We start from the raw sequence: 13419 nt of genomic DNA, 5'->3' as shown, positions 1-13419 counted from the left end.
TCTTACAGGTGCACAGAGGACAGGATAATTACCCTGTTCTTTGTCAGAACTGTGGTAAAGTGGCCAGCCAAGTGGTTTCCTGCGTCCCCTCCTCTGACTGGGAGTCATTCCCAAGATCCCGGGAATTGACCCTAAGCCTCAGAAACAAGGAACCCCAGAAGGAGGGCAAAGATCTGCTCCAGAGCCTGAACCCTGAGTCAGCGCCAGCCACAGGGCAGAGGTCCGGGAGCCCGAGGACACGCCCCAGCGTCTGAGGACAAAGCATGAGAATCTTTGGCTTCCGCTGACTCACCACGCATTACTAGGCCAGCTCTGCACTGGCCTGGATTTCCTCGCGTCTCCAAAGGCCAGTAGTACTTAGAACGCAGAGGCAGACTTTCCCGGGGTCCCCCAGTGAGACGGCGGGAGGGGGTGGCCCAGCTCCCTCCACCCCCTCCCAGTCCAACATGACAGGCAGCCGCAGGGCCCTGGGACCTGCCTTCACCACGCAGCCTCCGCAGCTCCCGCGGCCCACCCAGACCAGCTCAGAGGTCGGCTCAGACAGGAGGTATCGGGCACTAGCTGAGCCAGGGCCAGGCCGGGGGGCTGCTGGGCGGGGCCGGCCTGGGGGCCTCAGGGTGGGCGCGGGGCTCCGCGGCCGCCTGGCTGAGGGGGAGGCAGCGACGACGGCAGAGGCGACAACTCCCGATGGAGGCCCGGCGAGGTCCGGCAGAGCGCGCCCCATACTGGGGCCTCCTCGTCCTGGCCCTAGGCTTCTTTCTCCTCCACTGTGATCCCTTCACCTGCTTCTCCTTTCTCTCCTCTCCTCCACCCGGCCCAAGTTTCGAGGACTCCACTCTGTCCACGACCACTACCCTTGAGTCTATCCCCAGTTCCACGGGAGAGCCGAAATGCCAGCGACCCTGCACTCTGACGCGGCAGCAGAGCCTGCAGCAGCCGCTGAGCCAGCACCAGCGGGGCCGGCAGACCAGCCAGCCCACCACCAGCCAGAGCCTGGGCCAGCTGCAGGCCCACGTGGCCTCGGTGCCGGGCCCCAACTCTCGGGCCTACGGCCGGGGCCAGGCTCGGCAGGGCTCCTCGGCCGGCTCCAAGTACCGGCCGGCCGGCGGCCGCAGCCGCTCCAACCCAGGCAGCTGGGACCACGTGGTGGGGCAGATTCGAAACCGAGGCTTGGACATGAAATCCTTCCTGTAAGTCCCCCCCTTGAGTGGCCCGGCCACCCCCCTCCCCGACCCAGCCTCTTTCCTCCCTGTCTCCTTGGGAGTGGCTGGTCCAGAACGACTCCTAGCCCTCCATCTCCGAGGCAGGGTGCCCAGCAGACTGCGCTGCCCCCTCCCCAGCCTCCTGTGGCTTGCGGCTCGTGCCTAAAGCCCCCCGTGGAAGGACTTGTATCTGAGCCACCCCTCTGAGGACCCCAGCCCCGCTCGGTGCCCCCAGGGCTTGGAGAAGTTCCTCCCTAAAAGTCAGTGGAGACACTAGGGGATGCTGCTGAGATCCCCGCATCTGTCTCTCCCCTTCCCAGCCAGTCCCAGGCTCTCCTGGCCTCCCTCCGCTCCCTGCTCTCCTGTGACCTCTCTCCTCCTCTCCTCCCAAACCTGGCCTCCTTCACTCCATCGGCCAGGCCTCGCCTCCTCCCCTCCAGTTTCCGTCTTCCCTGTAACCCAACTCTGCTCACCTTCCTGCCGCCACTTCCTCCCTCCCTCCCTCCCTCCCACTTCCCCTGTCCCTGCTGTGGGCCCTGTCCTCTGCCTCTCCGACCTTCTGTAGCCACCTGCCCCCCTCCAGCTCCCTCCCTGGCTCCCGCCATGACCCATTCCCTGAGGACAAACCTCGGATGTTCCCCCCGAAGCTTTAGAAAATGTTTCTGAATCGGAGCCCTCTTTCACGTGTACAGGTCAGAGAAGTAACAAGACACCATCGGTGTCTGGCCTTAGCCATTCCCCTCTGCTGTGTGTCTGTGTCCCCCGACGCCCCCCACCGTGTGCCCCGCTTGCCCCGCCCTCACTGGTAGAACCCTGCCCAGGGTGCCCTCTCCCTAGTGTCCCTCTGGGCATCTACACTCACTCTCAGAGCCCAGGACAGGCCTGGGCTTCAGTCCTTGACATCACCTCCTTCCTCTGGCCTAACGTGACCTTCCTTCCAGGCTCTGGGGATTATTCTCATCACCCAGGTCTTTCCTGGGAGCACTTTTCACGGAGCAGGAGACCAGCACACTAAGCCTGGGAGAGGAGAAAGGGAGGAGGAAGGGGAAGGCCAAGGTCAAGGCCCAGCTCATTGGCAAGATGTGGGGATTCTGAAGGCAAACAAGTCCTCAGAGCATCCTGCCTCTCTGGCTGAGACCCCAGCCCGAAAGGGTGGTCGGGAGTGCTGCCCCTGGAAGGAGCACCGCAATGGAAGACACCCCACCGCGCCAGCTTCCCATACCCATGCAAGTGGCCTATGGCCCTGGCCAGGCAGGACCTGCCGCCTGTGACTCTACTTGGCAAAACCGGGCAGCGCATCTGTTGGGGCTTTCCCCCACCCAAGGACCCTTGGGAATCCAGCTGGATGCCTGCATGAGACAAGATGCCCAGCAGAGCCTCCTGGCCTCCAGCTGGCGGTTTGTTCTGGGACGGATGCCGTGGCACCAGCGTGGATTAGGAGAGTGGTGGGAATTGGTTCTGCTGTGGCTTGAACAGAGCTGAGAACCAGCCAGAAGCCTGCAACCCTCTGCTGCTCCTGACTGCAGGCTGCTCTCTGCACAGCCATCCCCCTGCCTTGCATTCTAGCAGCCATCACATGGGGGCAAGGGCTATGCCTGGGCTCTGGGAAGAAAAGAACCAGCTGCAGGAAAGCCCACTCTTCCCCCGCCTCTCTAGCTGGCGAAGATTGATGACATCACTCATGTGCCAGCATCTTTGTTCTGCGCTTCTTCGCCACCGCCGCTTCCCGTGCCCCTCAACCTGCTGGCCACCTCCAAGCTCACCTCATCCCCCTACCTCTTCCACCTGTAGTCCCTCACAGCATGGGTCAGCAAACTTTTTCTGTAAAGGACCAGATTATAAACAATTTAGGCTCTGAGGGACACATGTGGTCTCAATCACATTTTTTTTTAAACAATCCTTTAAAAATGTACAAACCATTCTTAGCTTGTGGGCTGTACAAAAACAGGCCACCAGCTGTAGTTTGCCGGCCCCTGACCCCTGCCTTACAGTTTAGCTGGCGTGCTTCTGACGCCCTTCTCTTGCCCCAAATGCTGGTGGCCCAGGTAGAGAGTCGGGGTGAGAAGGCTAACCAGGCCCCCCCCCCGAGATCCCACCCCCCCACTTGCAGGGAGAAGGCATTCCTCCTGCTTCGTGGATGTGACTCCTCCCAACACCACTAGCTTCTCTCCCAAATCTCCACCTCTTGCCCTTCATTCTCGCCCCTGTGCCCCGTGATGCCACGGAGAACGACAAATCGGGAACTTATGCAGAGGAGCCGTTTTGTTTTTAGGAAGAGAAAAAGGAGTATCCGAAAAATGCATTAACCAGGGAAAAACATGTTGTTTTCGTCGGGTTTGCCTTCCCCCAGCACAACCAGCTCCCAAGCAGCCAAATGGAATTTTACCAACTCTGAAACAGTACCGGTGGGCAGGGAACAAAGAAAATGAGGATTCGTCCTGAGGGAAGGTGGGGGGAGTTGTTTCCCCAAAGTTAGATGCCACTGCAAGTGTCAGCCTGGAGCAACTGTGCCCAGGACAAAGATGCAAAGACAAAGAAGGCAGCACCTACCTAGCTTCGGACCCCACGGCCATCTCCCATTTTCCAAGACCCCCGGACCCCCGCCCCTCCCCTCGGTTGTCATTTCTCACTGGTAGAGTTCCCTTTTTGACAACCTACCTCTCTGGAAAACAGCCATAGCCTAGCGGTTCCTCTCTGAACCTTGCCCTCTTGGATGGTGGTTGAAGTCGTAGACCTTCACTAACCCAGGATCCTCCCACCTCCAGACCTTCCATCAGGCTTACCATCTTTCCCTTGGCCCTTCCTGAGACATGCTTTCATGTCTGCCCCATCCAAGAATCCCTCTCCCCTTGTTCAGATGAGAGCTCAACACTGGAGGAGCTTAGCAAAGCACCCAGAAGACACCCACGAACTCAGATGGTTTTGAGAGGCAGAGGGTCACTTTTCACCCCCGGAAAGTGCAGGCAGCCCTGCAGTTGCCCAGCGATTCTCCGAGAGAGCCTCACACTAAAGATGTCTCACCTTGACCTCTGGCCGCACACTGCTGCCCACATGGCGACCCCTTGTCCACCTGGACTGAGCCTCCCTCAGAGCAGGATCCCGCCAGCCTCCTCCAGACTTGTCCTCACCACAGACACAGGCTTGTCCTCGAGTCCTGCCGGGCGTCTCCAGACCTTGCCAGCTTCCTGCACTTTCTCTCTCTCCGCCTTGCCTTTCGATGACTTCTGGACTGCTTCTCTAAGGAGAGGCCCCCTGAACTGGCCCCAGAAGCCCTCGGTGGTTACTCCCTGGATCTCCAGGAAGGGGGACGCAGGAGAAGGCCCACGACGGCCCCAGCACTCCATGCGCCGGAAGAGACTCGCATTCTCTCCAATGGGCCGTGTGTCCAGGGACCTGGGGGAGGGAGCTCCTGAGACCCCTCCTGGCATCAAGCACACCTGGCTGACCAGAGGACCCAGAGGTGTCTTTATGAGGTGCTTAAACTGGGTGCAGTTCCCATTGGATCTCCATACCTTCTGAGAACCTCCCGCCTGGGAGCCCAAACCCACGTGCGCGGTCCCCAAGCAAGATGGCAGCACAGCCCTTCCCTCTTCTCCCAGGTGCCCAGATGGTCTGAGCGAGTAGCCTCTGGCCTTTGTTTAGCCGGAGGTGAATCAACCTTGGAAAGGGACCGTGTCCCAGGGCCTGGGCTCCACTCCCCCCAGCCTTCCCCGTGTTGTTCCTCCTTGGGACGTCCGGCCACAACGCCACCCTCGCAGGCCTCTGCCCAGCCCCTTCCCCGTGGCTAGCTGGGTCTCGCAGGCCGTGGACACCTACCGGACTGTCCCCCTCTGTCCCCCCGCCTCCTGCTGCTCTGCTCTACAACTGTTGACAGTGCTGAAGTTTGGTTTCTTCTTCTGCAGGCCAGTTTCTTACGCTTTTTTCTTCTCTCTCTTTGTCTCTGTCTCTGTCTCTGTCTCTCTCTCCTTCCCCTCCCCGCCCCCGCCCCTGGGCCTCCTCCTTTCATTACCCTGGCTGGTGGGCTGCCCACCCCTGGCAGGGAAGGCCGGATGGTGGTGCTATCCTTGGTCTTAGGGCTTTCGGAACAGGATGACTTTGCCAATATCCCTGACCTGCAAAACCCAGGAACCCAGCAGAACCAGAACGCTCAGGGGGACAAGAGGTACGAGCACAGGCGAGGGCCTGCGGCGGCGGCGGCAGAGAAGGAGGCGTGGAGAGGCCACCAGCCTCGACCGCCGGTCGCTGGACGAGGCGGCGGCGCCTTCAGCGGATGCTGGAGCGGGAGGACAGCCCCCTCCCCAGCCGGTGCCCTCACACGTGCCACCCTGGGGGTGTCCCTCAGGTCTGAGGCCCGTGTGGCTGTCCTGGGACCATTCTGGATCAAGCCTGCTCCCCGGGCATGCCTGCCCTCGCCCGGAGCAAGCCAGCCTTTCTGCCCCATCTTCCCGCTTGGCTCCCCTCTGCTGCACCCTCATCTTTCATCTCTGCCCCACCCCGACCCAGAAATCCCAGTTTCTCCGGTGGTTGGTGGGCGGCGGGGATGTTAGGGAAGGGGCGCCAGCCTGTTCTCCCTCATCCCCGCCACCTCAACCTCCCTCTTGCCTGGAGGTCCCGCTGGGGTGATGGTCACACCCCCCACCCCCCTGCAGAGATGTGATACGGCTGCCCTCGGCTGATGGAAGAGGAGCCCCTGGTGGGGAGGGTCGGGGGCCTGGGAGAGGCCTGGTGACCAGAAAGGCAGCCCCTGAGCCCGAGGTACCAGGAGGAGGAAATGGGATAGGGGGTGGGGGGGGTGAGAGCAGCCGGCAGGTGCTGGTCAGGCCCTCTGTCACCGGGGAGCCTGCTGCTGGCCCTCAGGAGTAGCCTGTTGTGGCCACAGCACGGCTGAGCCGAGGCCTTGGCATTCGACCATCCGTGGCCCTGGCCATCCGGAATGCAGGGAGGCATCTTCTGATGCCCCGCTGTAGAAGCGCTCTCACCGGGGAAGGGGACGGGGAAAGATCAGAGGTCCCGAGGGTTCATGCAGCATCACTAAGATGGGATGATCCTGCACCTGTCTGGCCGCTTTTTCCCACCTGGCCTTGGGCTGGGGCCAGCCACACACCTGTAGTCGTGGGAGGAGGGCTCATCACCTTGGTCAGGTGTACTTTTCATCAAGAAAGGCTACAGGAGAGTGCGGCCCGGCAGACAGGCTGCCTCCTTGTAGCTCTGCTACCAGAGCCTTGTTCTGCAACCTTGGGCAAGTCACAGCCCTTCTCTGGGCCTCTGCTTCCTCCACTGTCGAATGAAGGATTGGACAGGTGACCCCCTTCGGCTCGGACATGCTAAACTCTAATGAGGGAGCAAGAGCCTCGGACTGCGGCACTTGCAGAGCCTGTCAGCCAGGTGGAGACCCTGACACTTGCTTATTAAGAGGCCTGAAGGTGCAGGAAGGGACTGTCCCGGGTGCTGCAAGGGGCCTGTGTGTTAGGGAAGGACAGGCCGAGTTAGCTGACGATTGCCTGTCCCTCTGGTGGCTTCTGGGAACCAACTCTCTTATTTCTTCCCATCCCGAGTTCACAGTTGCATGTCTATGGTGGACAAAACCAGAGTCCCCAGAGAGTGGGAGGGGAGAGCGGGACCAGCTCTTTCACTCAGTGGTACAGATGGTGTCACACCTGAGCCCAAGTCCTGGGGTGCGGGAGGGAGGAATGGAGTCTGCCACCTCCAACCCACTGGAGCCACCGTGGTCCTGGCTTCCTGAGCTCAGGGCTCAGAGCTGGGCCTGCAGGCAGGCGAGAGGGCAGGGGAGAGGGCCAGGGGCCAGGGCCAGAGGCTGCAGGAGCAGGGCTGGAGCCCCTGAAAACCTGCTAAGGCCCCCTTGTCGAGAAAGGCGTGAAGCGTGAGGAGCGATGCAGGCTGGAAACGAGATTTAACGTCACCCATGTGTTGATTAACTGGCTCCATTTTCCCCACAGCCTGTTTTTTACCTCCTTGCCACTTAGGTCTCACTCATATTTTAACACAACTCACCCCTTCTGATCATTACATCAGTCGTCCCCTGCCTTCCTGGGAAAGGTGGGTGTGAGCTGGAGGCCCTGCGCCCACGCCCCAACCCAGCCGATTTCCCAGTGACACAGGCCATTCCCACCCGGTCACGCCCACCCCATCCTGGAAGCTCATTTCTCGTGGCTCTTGGGGGGGTTCCCAGGCGATCGCCACTGCAAGGGGGCTTCCTGCCCGGCAATCTCCCCCATCCACAAGCTTGGCGTTAGCACCACACACAAGGCGCTTTAGGGCTCCACCCCCTCTGGGTTCCTGGCTGCATGAATTTTTGGAATGATGGGCTTGGGTCAGCTGTCCCTTCCTCCTCAAGCTTCTGCCTCCAGACCCAGGGTCTGCCCTTCGGCCCCAGTACTATTACCCCTTCGGGGTACGGGTGGGTGCCCTGTGGCTGTTGTTGGGGAGGACGTTCTGCCCCTGAGGTCTATTAGCAGCAGGATCCTGGGAGACAGGAGGCCCCGGGAGGAGGAGTGGCCACTCCAGTCCCAAGCAAGGTGGGTGCATCTAGCAATGTCGCTGGCCCCCACTCCCAGGGTCCTTAGTGGCCCTGAAGCCCCGCATCCAGGATCCCCCAAGCCCCTGGGCCTCAGCGCCGGGGCCCCAGGAACTTCAGAATGCTGCTGGGCCCAGGAGGGAGGGAAGGAGGCCAAGGCCGCCCCTGGCTCCCACGCCCTGCTGTGCCCGTTCCACCTCACCCATGCTGCCCTGCACCTATGCGCACCTCGTGCTCTCAGCCATCCCTCTCACCCTCGCTCCTTGGGATCCGAATGGTTTCCCCCGTGGCCCCACCCCCACCGGAGTCGGGGGCGGGGCAGGGCGGGACCTGGCCACCCCCATGCTGCCCTGGCTCCGAAGCCACCATGTTTCTTCTGTCCCGGTGTGTGTCCCCCGCCTCCTCTCTGCCTGTCCTCTCGGCGGCCTTGCTCCTCCTTGTCCCCTCGTCCACCCTGCAGCCTCTTCACTCGCCTCCGACTAACCTTTCTCGGCCTCTCTCTCTCTCCCTCCCCGTCTCCTCCCTCCCATCTGCTCCTCACAGGGATGTCCCTGGGCCAGTGACGGGCCCTCCGCCTCTCCCTCTGCCTCTGTGCTCCTGTCTCTCTGTCTCTTTCTGTCCTGTGACCTCCGATAGCTTCAGTGGCGCTGACCATCTCTTCCCAGGCTGCTTCGCAGCTGTGCTGGTGCTGTGGTGTGGCCAAAATAACTCCGACTTTCTCATACCTTCAGCAGTCAATCTCGGCTCTCTCCTCCTCTCCCACTCTATTTTTAACCTGACTTTACCTCTCCAGCTATTTCGGTCTCCTCCTCCTCCCCGTGCCTGTCTGTGTGAGCACGTGTCCGTGTGTGTATATGTGCGCGTGCTCTGCTCTGGCCGCACCTCTGGGAGGGCGCCCCGCGCGCCCCGGCTTGGGTGGGGCGTTTCCGTGTCGTCCGGGCCAGGCCAGGCCCTCACAGCAGGTGCGCCGTGCCTCTGATTCTCAGAGTGTCTGTCCCTGAAACCGCTCCCTGCTTTTTTGTTTCAGCGTTTCCCAATTCACACGCGCACCTTGGCATGCCGGGGCCTCCCTGAATGTGTGTCCTCTCAGGATCTAAGTGTGCACGTCGCTGTATGTCTGTCATCTTGCTGCTCTGGTTGACCTGCCTGCTTGCCCCTGCCATTCTCTCCCTGTTGCCCTGGGTGTCTGTCAGGCTTGTGTGCACGCGCGTGTGTGTGTGTGTGTGTGTGTGCGTGTGTGTGTGCGCGTGCCCATACACCCTGCTGTTGGGTCCTGGTGTCTCTCCTCCAGGGCCTGGCATATACTGTGCATGTCTGTCTGCCTGTCGTAGTCAACCGTGTGCTGGCGGCTGGTCCATTCCGAGGGCCATGGCTTGTGTCCAGCCTGTGTGTGTGTCTGAGTCTGTGGCTCTGGTACTCTCGAAGCTGTTCTATTGTAGCCCATCCCGAGCCCTGTGCTCCCCATCACCCCGTCTTCCTCGCTGCCTGCCCCCATCTCTCCTCCTCATGGGATGTTCCAGCCTGGTCCCTGGGCAGGCTTTTAATGCCCCCTTCCTGAACCCCAGTTAGACGGAGACTGGGCTCACCACCCAGCCTCTGGGCCAGAGAGCTCAGCTTGCCGGGGGCAGCGTGGAGCCGGGGTGCAGACAGGGTCTGGAGTGGAGCTGTCAGACCTGGGGTTTTTCGGTGGGACCCTGTCTTTCTCTGACCCTGGGCAAGAGCCTTATCAAACGTGTAGTCCTCAGAGTGGGAGAAGGGTCGGGTTTGGGCAAGGGGGGGTGTAGATTTGCCCTGTCCAATCGGTGGCTATTTAAATCTAAATTAGTTTAAGTCAAACAAACGTGAAAATTCAGTTCTCAGTCATACTGGCCACGTTTCAAATGCTCAATAACCATGGGTGGACATAGGAAGTTCTATTGGACAGAGCTGTGTGGACAGTGGTCCTGAGCTCACCTGGTCAGTCTCGTGTCTAAAGGGCACCTGTGTTCCCGCTGAGACTGAACAAACAGGTGGGGCCTCCAGGAAACAGGTGCTCTGGGCGTGTTTGCCTAGGGTAATGACGCGGAGAGAGGACACGACGTCTTGGGAGTCTCCCTGCCGGCCTCCCAGGCTGGGGCAAGCAGGGATGGATGGAACCTCTGGAGAGGGAGGATGTTCAGGGACCACCATGCAAGCAGGGGCTGAAGGGTGGGGGATTTTCTGGGGAACAGGAGGAGTGGGAACACTGGCCGAAAAAGCACCTGCCAGGGGAAGTCAAAGCCGGATCACCCTGGGGCAGAGGCGAGGGGGACGGCCCTGCTCCCATGGACAAAAGCGTAGTTCCTGCTGGCCCGCAGGAGGTGGCAGCTACTTGGGTCTCAGAAGGTTCTGCTGCCACCCAGACCCGTGGTGCCCAGCCCAGCCCAGCCCACCTCTAGGTCCATGCTCATTCGGATTCCTCCTACCCCCAGGTTGCCTACCGGAGGGAAGGCAGTGAACACAGCCCCAGTGCCGGGCCAGACGCCCCACGATGAGTCTGACCGCCGGACCGAGCCCCGCTCCTCCGTCTCAGATCTCGTCAACTCCCTCACCAGTGAGATGCTCATGGTGAGAAGGGCAGGAGGCCCGGGGCAGGGGGAGGGGCAGGTGTGGAGATTGGTGACAGCGTGGGGGTCATGCAGGGGAACCAGCATGGTCATCTGTCAAGAGAGACTAAGAATTCCCATCCTCCTCCAGTCTCTGGATTGAGCAGGGGCCCAAGAAACCTGCTATGAGATCCTAGAAGGAAAGGCTAGTGGAGCGAGGACTGGGGGGCGGAAGGTGTCCCCTCTCTTGGAGTGGCATCCCACTGAGTAGCGGTCTCCGGTGGCGCTCCCAGTGGAGCGGGTCTCATCTCCCCATCCCAGGGACCATCCCCAATCCCCATGGCTGGGGGTGCCAGCTGAGGCCCAAAGAGAACAGGAGAGCAGAACTCCTCTGGTCCTAGTCCCTATGAGGGGACAGCTGTGCTGGGGTTCTCCTGTCCACACCCCAGCCTCCTGGGATCCCTGTCTTGTGGATCTGGGGTGTTTTCACCACGGGAGAGGTTGTGGCTTCACATGGCGCCCCCTGGTGGCAGCAGTGAGTCACAGCCATTTGCCTCATCTGTACTTTCCAAAGAGCTCCTGGAGGACCAAGGCCAGGGCGAGCGAGCACACTGTGATTTGGCAGCTGGAGATTTCAGGCGGGAGTCAGTCACAGGCTTGGCAGCCCAGAGTTTCCAGGAAGGCTGGGCGAGGACGTGAGGGTGGGAACCCGATGCCTGCTAGGTTCCTACTGGGACCTGGGCCCCCCGTCCTCTTCCCCCTTCCCTCCTCCCTGTCTCCCCCCTTCCTCCCAAAGAGAGAGGGAAGGGGGCTCGGGGGGCTCTCAGGCCCTCGCCAGACCTGACATCATTCAATTCAGAGGCCCCTTGCCCACTGCTCTGACACCACAGCCCCCAGCCTCCCCCGGGGCCCCCGGAGCCCCCAGTCCCCACCCTCCTGCCATTCAGGGCTTGGCCGGCTCTAACCATCCATCCGCACTCCTCTTTTCTAGCCCAGCGCCTCTCAACTTGTGATAGGCACACGAATCACTGGGGGATCTTGTTAAAATGCATATTCCCAGTCAGCAAGCCTGCTACGGGCCCCCAAATCTGCGTTTCTCTCGGATGCAGATTTTCCATGTTCCAGATCTGGTCTCCCTTGGGCCCCCCCACCTCTCCCCTTCTCCCTGCCCCCTGGGCCCTGAGTGCCTGGTCCTCCACCACCTCCTCTCTGTCTTCCCCCATCCATGTAGACCAGCCCGGCCATCCTCTCCTCTGGACGGGCTGTCGCCACAGTCCATCCTGCCTCCCCGTGCAGCCTCTTAATTGGCTACAACTTCCCGGTAGCCAGGTTCCCAGAAGGGACGGCCCTTTCCCAGCCAGCTTGCCTACCCCTTGCTGCCCCCGGGGAGGAGCCAAGAGCCGCAGGCAGAAGGAGGAAGTGCAGGCCCCAGCGCCCTCTCACGTGCTCAGCAGATGCTCAGAGGTGGGCAGGCAGGGTCTAATTGCCTAGCCCTAGGCCAAAGCTGGGTCACTGGCATTAATAGTGATGATGAAGATGAACAGGGCAGAAGTAAACCATCGGCTGATCTCCCTGCCCCAGGCGTGGAGAAGCAGGAGTCGGGCACCCGCAGCCTTAGAGACAAAGGGACTGAGGGGATGGGGTCAGAGAGGAGGCTGGGCCGCATCCCCATCTGAGTTACTCCTGCCCTGCTTACTTCTGCCAGAGCTGGGGCTCAGGAAGCACCTCCTCCAGCCCTTGGTGGGGGTGGCTAGCCTGGTTGCCATGGAAACAGATCCAGGCCCTGCCCCAGCTGGTTAATTAAGGCTCAGGGCTGTGGTTTGGGAAAGCTGGGGGTGGGCACAGAGCCACTGCCCACTTCTGAGGTGAAGTCCACTGGCCCAGCTTGGGCCTCTCACCCCAGACTACCTTGTTTGGGAACCAAGATCCAAGTGACCAGCCTCAGGTGAGGCTGGGGCCACCTGGGCTCCAGTCACCAGGGTCTCCACCCCAACTTTAGAAGGAACGTGGAGGGGCAAGTGGTCGTGGCAGGGACTGCACGCCCAGGCTCTCAGTCCATTGCCAGCAGTGGCAGGGGCCAGGCCACAGAGCAGGACCACGAAAGTGATGTAGACCCCCCCTTAACAGTCCCTGGAACCCTGTAACATAGGTCTGTCTCATGGTCCCATTCTACAGATGCAAAAACTGAGGTTAAAAGGGAGTGGGGCTGGTAAGAGGAGAAGGAAGGAATTCCAGGGGAAAACTGGATCTGGGTCGGGAAGCCAGATTCTCAGCGGGCCTGGGTGGAGCTTGCAGGGCTGCCTGGATCCCGCCAAGGGGCAGGGCTTGAGGGACCCGCTTCCACTGTGAGAAGAGCAAGGGAGGCAGCTCAGCCCCCCTTCCACCTCCAGGCAGGACCAGGAGTGTGGCTAGTGAAGCCCCAGATCTGAGTGTGAGAGTGAGGGCAGCTGGAAGGGCACTCATGGTGGCTGGGCGCTGACTTGGGTTCGAACTCCGGGCTCATCTCTTAGTCACAGGCGACTTGAGGCAGTAATCTTTCTGTGCCCCCAACCAAGTTGGAGCACGGTAGTGCCTGCCTCATCAGGATGTTGCAGGGAGTAGAGGAGGGCAAAGCATACAGTACAAGGAGCATGGTAGTTACTAACGTTAGTGTGATTTGCATGCTCCTCGCCTAGGGCAGTTGAGTCCTCACTGGCTTGCAGGAGGAAGTCTCAAAATTTCCTGGGATGTGGGCCCGTTTTGGTGGAAACAGTGGGCTTTCAAGTCAGAGAGAGTCCATACTGCTGTGCAATCTTGGACGTATGACTTAACCTCTCTGAGCCAGTCTCCTCAGCTAGAGACCGGTGATAACTGCCTCTCCCGGCTGTTGTCAGGATTCAGTAAGAAGAGGTGATGTAAGAGTCTTCCGCCGCGGTTGGTGCACACTATACACATTCTTATCATCTGTATTAGTTAGTATTTCAGAGCCTGGGGTCACCTCTCCAGGATGAAGGGGGAGGGCACAGAGAAGTCTCCTGCAGGGGAAGGATGGAAAGCAAACTGGTACCAGCAGTTTTGTCATAAATATGGTACCCTGAGTCCCATCCTGGCTCTTACCCAATCACCTCGGGAGCTTTTT

At 60.6% G+C, this 13419-nt stretch overlaps 1 protein-coding gene across 10 annotated transcripts in view; it reads left to right on the top strand.

Annotated features, from left to right (window-relative positions):
- SYT7 (synaptotagmin 7) overlaps positions 1 to 13419 on the top strand; it is a 63416-nt gene that overhangs the window by 36706 nt on the left and 13291 nt on the right. For 5 of the 10 annotated variants that reach the window (XM_036861248.1, XM_036861245.1, XM_036861247.1 and 2 more), the window contains 3 exons: positions 822 to 1190; positions 5242 to 5364; positions 10188 to 10323. In XM_036861248.1, the coding sequence (XP_036717143.1) occupies positions 822 to 1190; positions 5242 to 5364; positions 10188 to 10323 (628 nt within the window). Of the gene's footprint in view, positions 1 to 643; positions 1191 to 5241; positions 5365 to 10187; positions 10324 to 13419 lie in introns of those variants that run through there. The other 5 variants (XM_036861249.1, XM_036861254.1, XM_036861252.1 and 2 more) reach the window with 2 other exon arrangements.

Source organism: Balaenoptera musculus, chromosome 8 (assembly GCF_009873245.2).
Source record: "Balaenoptera musculus isolate JJ_BM4_2016_0621 chromosome 8, mBalMus1.pri.v3, whole genome shotgun sequence".
Taxonomy (NCBI): Eukaryota; Metazoa; Chordata; class Mammalia; order Artiodactyla; family Balaenopteridae; genus Balaenoptera; species Balaenoptera musculus.
Note: the sequence above shows the minus strand (reverse complement) of the source record. Positions and strands in the feature narration are given on the sequence as shown.